This window comes from Tripterygium wilfordii, chromosome 12 (assembly GCF_013401445.1).
Source record: "Tripterygium wilfordii isolate XIE 37 chromosome 12, ASM1340144v1, whole genome shotgun sequence".
NCBI classification, from domain to species: Eukaryota; Viridiplantae; Streptophyta; class Magnoliopsida; order Celastrales; family Celastraceae; genus Tripterygium; species Tripterygium wilfordii.
Window position 1 is genome coordinate 5,079,796 of NC_052243.1, and position 8,349 is coordinate 5,088,144.

Consider the following 8,349-nt stretch of genomic DNA (forward strand, 5'->3'; position numbering starts at 1 on the left):
ACCCTTAATTTATTTCCTAGATCTGTCAGTGATTAGAATGGGAACAAAAACGAGAATAGTAATGAGAATGGAAATATGAATGAGAACTAAAAGAATTCCGAAAATGATACTTTCAACAATTTTTTTAAAAAATGATTCTATCAACTTTGAATTGATTGATTCACCGTAGATACATCTCGCTCACACGATTGTGTTTGTATGACCCTCTTACTAAATAGAGCACTATACTATTGCATGTAGAGCTGCAAGTAGCATGTAGATTTGACAAAATATTCCACTACTAACGCCTTCAAAAATGTTCAGTAGAGAACACCTGAAACTGAAATATTAACCGTAGATCAGAGGAGATTTTTATTTTGTTTGATTATATGGGTTACCATTGGTGCTTACGAAATGAATTGTGAATCCTAAAGTAGTTTACACTTTATAACAGTACTCCCTCCCCTCAACCTTTTCGCCAATCACTTTCTCTCCCCTCCCGCCGGACCAAGAGAAAAAAAGAATGTCATGGCTGGCTCGCTCTCTGGCAAACTCTCTTCGTCTTGACGATGCGGAGAACGACGTCTCACCAAGCCCGTATTGCGACGCTTCATCTGCAATACACCAACTCGAACAACGAAGACAAGTCGATCAGTACAATAATGAGGGAGGAGGAGAAGAAGAAGATACGCGATCAACGCAATCGCAAGAAGACGAACAATCGCGAGGTGTGAAAGAGGACCTTACGGAATTCAAACAAACCCTAACGCGCCAACTTTGGGGTGTGGCATCTTTCCTGGCCCCACCACCAACACCTTCTCTTCGAGAGTCCAAGGATCAATCTGTCTCGAATTTTGACCAATTTGTGTCTTCCGATCCGTCTGTGTCGGGCGACCGGGAAGGAGAGGGAGAAGAGTCGGATCCGGTGGGGATTTCGGGGATCAGGAGCGATTTTGGGGAGATCGGAGGAAGGTTCAGGGAGATTTCGAAGATGGCTTCGAATTATTTTCCATTTGGGGCGGAGGAGGATGAGGTGGAGAATGAGGAAGAATATGAGGTAGATTACGAGGAGGAAGAGGATGATAAATTGGAAGAGAATGCCGTTGGGATTACTGATGAGGTGTTGGCGTTCGCCAGGAACATCGCAATGCATCCAGAAACGTGGTTGGACTTCCCTCTTGATGAAGAAGAGGATTTGGATGGTATGTTTGGTCCTGTAGTTGTAATAATCGATTAGTTTCTTACAGAGTGTGATGCATTTTCCTTGACTAAAATCATCTTCAGCATTGTGAATTATTAGGAGAATCAGAGTTAACGTAGCTGTAATCTTTTTTCTCAGAACTTTAGTTTGGAATTGGTTACATGGGAATATGTGTGCTGTAGCCTCTAGTACTGAATTGGCATGACATGAGAATGTCATTTTCTTCATAGGCTGGCATTACAATGTAGCGTTAAGTGTTATTTCTTGTTTTATTTTTCTTCATTTAATAAATAGTTGCAGAATGCCAATGTTATCATCTTTTGCATGTTCATTGATGTTTGTTGCATTTGATAGATTTTGATCTTTCTGTTCCTTGGACTTTGAGTTTTAGCTCATTTTTTGATGCTTTGGTGGGAACTGTTGTTGTGAAGTGTCAACATTACCGTTCATGTTATGTTCTACTTTGTCGTGTCTTATTGGTTGGGTCTTTTGAATAACTTCTACTTTGTGTGTTTGCGTTTTGATGATGTGCTTCTGATGGCACTGAGAGATAAGTGTTTCCTTGAGGAGGTCTTTATGGTACATAAAGGGAGGCTAAAGTAGAATGTTAATGGTACTATTTGAGAATGAATATAAAAATGATTTTTTTCCCTTCATGTATTAATAGCATAATTTGATGGTTGATAAAATCACAAAAGATGTATTTGTCCTTGATATAATAATTCAAAATCTACCATTTATTAATTTTATGATTTCATTGATCTTAATGAATTCCATTAAATCCCTTTTTTATATTTAAGTTTTGATCTTGAACGTCATAAAATAAATTTAGCTAACTCTTTTATTAACAAATGTTTAAAATTTTGTGGAAGTTTTCCATTGATTCCTCCAATTATGAAATGAAGTTTTCAGAGGGGGTGGTGAGGATGGAGAGACATTAGTTTTCTAGTTTCTAAAACAAGGGAATTTGATTTCCTTCTTTTCCCAATCATCATGAGACACTGTAAAGCCATTAGTTGGTTTGCTTGCTACAATTTCCTGTCAATACTTTTTTGCATCAGAATCTGCATACTGTTGCAAGAGTTCAGCTGTGAATTTTCTTTGTGCATTCTTCTTCTCTGACTGAGTTTTTGTTTTCTTTAATTTTTGTTATTTATTTTATTAAAGAAAATATCTCTTCCAAAATTGGTGTTCTGATTACCAAAGTTTGAATTTTTGGCTGCCCACTGCCATGTTGTGTGTGTAAATTTGAGTTGCTCAAGTTGCTTTTCTAATGATGTATATGCTTAGATAAGTTGAACCTCGTACTTTATTATAAGGTCATGCCATTGGTTGTGATCCTTTCCTTTGTTGGTTGCTTGGTCCAATCATCTAGAATATATATATTTCTACCTTTGATACATAAGACATTTTATATCTACTTTTTTGTTGCCGTTTAATTTATTTCAACTGCTAGAGCCTTTTCTCTCTCATTCCCGAGCATTTATGCGCCTATTTTTCCAGACTTTGATATGTCTGATGCCCAACGTGAGCATGCGTCGGCCATTGAATGCCTTGCTCCTCGACTAGCTGCTCTCAGAATAGAACTCTGTCCTTGCCATATGACTCAGAGTTACTTTTGGAAAGTCTATTTCGTTCTTTTGCATTCAAGGCTCAACAGACAAGATGCAGAGATTCTGTCTTCATCTCAGGTAAGTTCCAGTATTTCTGGAATTTCAATCAGTACACCACTACAATTAAGCATGGTTTAAGTTTTGCCTCGTGTGAGATTTTTCTGTGGTTTCCAAACATTATTTAGCTGAGATATTTTGAAGACAGGCTTAACAGGTAATTTTTTCAAGTGATTGTCAGTATTTTTTGATAAGTAATTTTCAAGTCATCTATGAATAAGATTCTCTAACAATGCATACATTTATAGATTTTTCTTTTTTGAATAGAAAAAAATTTATAGATTTTTCTTAGTGAAGCACTCGTAGTTTACTCACCACCCTGTTCTCAGGGGTTCCCCCATCCCTGTAGAACAATTTTAAAAACAATTTCTCTAGCTGTGCATGCATTTTAATTTTTTTCCATTTAAAAAATGGAATGGGCATCCTCACCCTCAGAAGTGCTGACCCAAGTCCTTTTATTAGCATGGTGAACATTGAACAATAATTGAATATTCACTGATGCAACTTCATGGTATTTATGTGTTGGTCCAAATATCAATTTTTTTTTGATAAACACTTTAGGGGTATCTCTGTTCCAAGCGTTTCCTACATAGCATCGCTGGCAGTCTCTTCTAAGATTTGCCTACCTTGGCTTGCTTCTCATCTTAAGAGACTGTTACAGTGTTTCTTCACAGTCGGGGACACCTTGTTTTGTGGTGTATGGGCTTGGCATTGGAAACAAAGTAGAGAAGACGTATAAATTTTTCGGTTTAATTTTATTAATGTCCTCTTTCTGAGTATAAATCACCTTTATTGTGCACGCAACTGTAACTAACTAAGTTTTGTCAAAAACCCAGATGTGTGGATAGTGATTGATTACAAGGTAAATCCCTCTGCAGGTTATGGCGGCTAGAACTTTGTGGATGAAAGAGCTACGAAAGCAAACAAATCCAGAATCTGGCTGGCTCAGACATAGCAATTACTATTCAAATGTCAATAAGGCCATCCCAGATGAAAATTTTTATCCTGCCACAGTCAACGATGTTCCCGAAAACATGCGGTTTGGAGCCGTTGGTTTTGAACCTACGCCTTTCACTTCCATGACAAAATATGTGACTGTCTGTGAGATGGAGAAGCTTCCAGTTGTAAGCAGTGAGATGCAATGTATTGAAAAATCTATCATCGAGGAAAAGCCGGTAGTTAAAACTGATAATAAGGTTTCAGCGGCTGGTCCATCGAAAATATTATTTCCGGATTTCGAAGAGGATGATGATGACGACTGGCCAGATGAAGGTTCCGAATTAGGTGGGTACAGTGGAGCAGCCATTCCTATGGGGAATGAAGAAGACGTTTCATTCAGTGATCTTGAGGACAATGATGATTGTTGCATGCCAGTAAAATATAAGATTGTCTCAAAGGATTCAGAAGCAACGTAGTACCAAGATATGTTCAACAAGCGTAAGCTATGTTCGTTCGTTCGTTCGGCATGAAGACAGGAATCAATGTCATTGTCACCAATACCTGGCATATGGTTGTTCCCTTCTGTGGTTGCTTAATGTGATCATATTTGTTCCTTGATTGATTTTTTAATTCAGTTGAGCAATCTCTTTGTTTACTGATTGAGAGGTTTTGTACTTAAAACGTGTAATAGAACGAGAAGGGGGGGGGGGGGGGGGGGAGAGAGTGGGAAGTTGTATCATATTGTCATCAATGAAATTGATTGTTTTGTTTTCATTTTCTAAAGAAAATGTAGCAGGATTGAGCTATAAAATAATGGTAGAAGCCATACATTATTACCCCCAGTTTGCCTTGGCTTTCGTGTTCGCATCTCCTCGGGGTTCTAATTCCGGGCTGCAATTCTCCTCTAAAATTATATTAGATCTTGAATTAAATATAGAAGATTTCGGGAAAAAAAATCTAAATCCTAAAATTTTTCTTGTCCTATATTCTAAACATTAAAAATAAAGCCCTAAATCCTAAATTTTAAACACCAAACATTAATCTCTAACTTCTAAACTCTAATGTCATTTAAAAAAAAATAATCATGATTTTTGGGGAAAAATTGGAGCCGGAATTGGAGCCTCTCACATCCCCTCCTCTACTCTCCTCACACAATGACTATTTCTCTTGCTCAAACTCCTAAATATTCAACAAAAAAATAATTTTCATAAAAATTGTCTTCATAAAAATGACGTCATATATTGTAAGAAGCAATAACAGAACAATAAAATAAAAAAAACAAAAACAAAGTAAGTACAAAGCATTCACAACAGTAAAAGTGGTTGACTAGATAAAAAATAGAGTATGAAAAATACAGATTTTGACAAAATATTATTACATTGAAATTTGTTAAAGCCTTCAAGATACCCCAAAATAGAGCATACTCTAAAAAGTAGAGCACTTCTGGATACATATGCGCTATCTTAGCGCACAAAAAAGTGTAATCCAAATTTTTTTTATCAGTTTATTATCTCTCCTCTCTCATCTCTCCAAATATTGGTGGGCATATCATTTTATGAATTTGTAATGTAACAAGTAATATTTTAATATTGTAAAATTTAGGATAAAGCTAATGATGCAATAATTGAACAACGATTGGGGTAGGACTTGTGCATAGATATATGACCGGTGCACCAAAAAGTTTTAGAAATTTTTTTAAAAATCATAAATGTGTAGTATTTTGTATAATGAATCCAACGATATATTTTTTGTTTGAAACAAAAATCAAATTTATCTCAATCAAAACATCGAGTATTTTGAGTTTATATTTGACGGTCTAAAAGTAACTCAATAGAGTGGTATGTAAGTAATTGATAGTGAATCAACTCAAGAAAAGAACATAGAATTACTAAATAAACCCTAGAAAGGTAATATTCAAACTTGTTTCAGATGTGGTGCTCCGGGACATAGGTCATGTACATGTCGTATGCCTAAACATATGGTAGATCGCTACCAATCTTTTGTAAAAGGGAAAGTTGTAGAGACTAACATGCCAAATTAATAATTTTTAACGATCAATGATAAGCTCATATTTTCTTACATTTTAATACCTTTTAAACATGTTTCTGCTGGGAAATTGGTTTTAAAAAGGGTTTAATACTTTGTTTTTCACATTTTCAGCTTTTTGGAGCAATTGGATGGTTTTTGGTGAAAAACAGCCAATGTTGAGTATTTTGAAGAACTGTCAATTGGAAAACAAAGTGAAGACCTTGAAGTTTCTTGGAGAATATTTTTAGAAGAAAAGTTGAGCTGAAGTGAAAAATCCCTGAAAAATATGCAATTCGAAGCTTGACATCCTGGCTTTCCAAAGCTATCTCCCGTGCCTTTAACAAAAATCTGAGGAATCTTCTAGACCCAATTCTTCGCAGGCAGCACAGTCTTGGTGATTTTCCACTTCAGCTCAACTTTTCTTCAAAATCTGAGTTAATTGGCTCCACGAAAATTCCTGAAAATATTCTCCAAGAAACTTCAAGGTCTTCACTTTGTTTTCCAATTGACGGTTCTTCAAAATACTCAACATTGGCTGTTTTTCACCAAAAACCATCCACTTGCTCCAAAAAGCTGAAAATGCGAAAAACAAAGTATTAAGCCCTTTTTAAAACCAATTTCCCAGCAGAAACATGTTTAAAAGGTATAAAAATGTAAGAAAATATGAGCTTATCAAATACCCCCAAACCTAATTCTTGCTAGTCCTCGAGCAAGAAAATAAATGAAACCCCTAGGTGTCCCTAATGGACGAGTTATAGTCTCATGAGGGTTTACTAGAACGACACCCACAAACATTTTTCCTTTTCTTTTCCACCATTCATCATGATGTCTTCAACAAAACATCAATAGAAGAAAATTCAGAATTGTGCACACACAACTAAATTCAGAGTTTGAACTCTACACATCACAGTGCAGCCACTTCAACCAAATGCTTACATCATCTATTCCATTAGTTTCTTTGTATATTTCCATGCACGAATCACACATGAATGTTCGACTTTCAATTGATCATAATACAAGTATTGCTGCATCACAAAGTTCATTGAAATTGTTAAGTGAAATACCAAGGCATATGTTTTTTTTTTTTTTTTTAACTGACTTGTGCAATGCTAGACCTCTTTAAGCTTTCTAATTGACCCTTGTAGCGAGCTTTCAACCAATGACTCCCAACCAGTTGGCTTAGGGCATTAGGTGTAGATACACCTCTACGGGTTTAATGACTCGAGTCAAAAAGGCTGCGAGGCTTCGCTAGTCATGTACGTATTTATCTTGGTTCCTCTACCTTTTTACGCGAAACTCACTGCCTTGCTAGGCAAGAGGCCCGGTTACTCAATAGAGAAAACCAAAGACAACACCATTATTTGTGCCTTCTTTTTTTTTTTAAACATATTATATTTTCACTATATGCCAAGGTATCTAACTCAACAAATTTCAGCTCCCCTTATAATACTAACAACATTCATGATCAGTCACAATTGGCATACCCCACAAACATGTGTAATGTGCACATATAATTGTTAACTAAAAAGCGTAGATGAAGCAAGAATCAGCCTAAAAGGACTTAGATATGATGGTGTGTTCCCAACTTTCATTTATTTGAGTGCTAACAGAACTAAATAACTTCAAATCTGTAACGAGAAGACACATGATGCTATGCAGAATTTTTTTTTTGTTTTTTTTTTTTTCGTTGGCACATCTACGAACACGTGATGGGCATACGAGCAATGGCCAACTCTGCTGCACAAAATAGGGGTAGGGTCCCAACAATATTAGATATGCAATGACGCAGGCAAACACTTAGTCTCTGATTAGTCATAAAGTTGAAACATAGTGAACCATGACTACTTCAAATCGAAACGATACAACCAGTGCTTACGGTAAGGCAGCATGAAGGTATGATACTGGTTGTGATAACGGAAATACAACTAGTTCAGAGAGAGAGTTGGGCACATACCTGAACGGAGAGTGATCTTCTAACAAAGAAAACAACGAGCGAACTCGTGGCAAAGTAAAGGCTCTTAAAGTCCGAGGAGTGACCTGGCTGCGAGAGACTAAGTGTGATGTGTGTGCAATGATGTTTAACTTGACATAATTTATACCCTATCGATAGCCTTATGGTGAGTGTGTAGCGCGAGCTATACTTACATTATATTACCATGTCCACGAATTGACTCGAGCTAATTGTTGTAGTTGACTCAACAGTCAACACCATAAGTAATACCCAATACCTTACAATTCCATAAACTCGCCTTAGGACCATTGTAAAGAAAAACCTGCAACACCCCAAATTTAACATGTCAGGGCCTCTAAAAAAAACTACAATAATAAAATAAAAACAAAAATAAAAATAATTTGAAAACAGAGGACAGAAATTGGGTTGCCTCCCAATAGCGCTAGATTTATAGTCCACAGCCGGACTCTGATAATGAGACTAAGTGGAATCAGCTGGCTCACTCAAGTGGAGTGAGGTCTTTTCTACATCAAAAATCCCTGGGGTTTCAAGATACGGCTTCAAACGATGGCCATTGACTT

At 36.5% G+C, this 8,349-nt stretch overlaps 1 protein-coding gene across 1 annotated transcript; it reads left to right on the plus strand.

Moving 5' to 3' along the window:
- Positions 1-426: 426 nt before the first annotated feature.
- LOC120010056 lies at positions 427-4,491 on the plus strand. The gene is made up of 3 exons (XM_038860741.1): positions 427-1,181; positions 2,684-2,871; positions 3,729-4,491. The coding sequence occupies exons 1-3, from the start codon at positions 503-505 to the stop codon at positions 4,263-4,265; spliced, it is 1,404 nt and encodes a 467-aa protein (XP_038716669.1). The 5' UTR covers positions 427-502; the 3' UTR covers positions 4,266-4,491.
- Positions 4,492-8,349: the final 3,858 nt, after the last annotated feature.

Bases quoted from the DNA above. Each gene is read 5' to 3' on its own strand.
- LOC120010056 (XM_038860741.1), top strand. From the start codon at position 503: ATGTCATGGCTGGCTCGCTCTCTGGCAAACTCTCTTCGTCTTGACGAT. The intron at 1,182-2,683 runs GTATGTTTGGTC...CTATTTTTCCAG, and splicing joins TGAAGAAGAGGATTTGGATG to ACTTTGATATGTCTGATGCC. The intron at 2,872-3,728 runs GTAAGTTCCAGT...ATCCCTCTGCAG, and splicing joins AGATTCTGTCTTCATCTCAG to GTTATGGCGGCTAGAACTTT.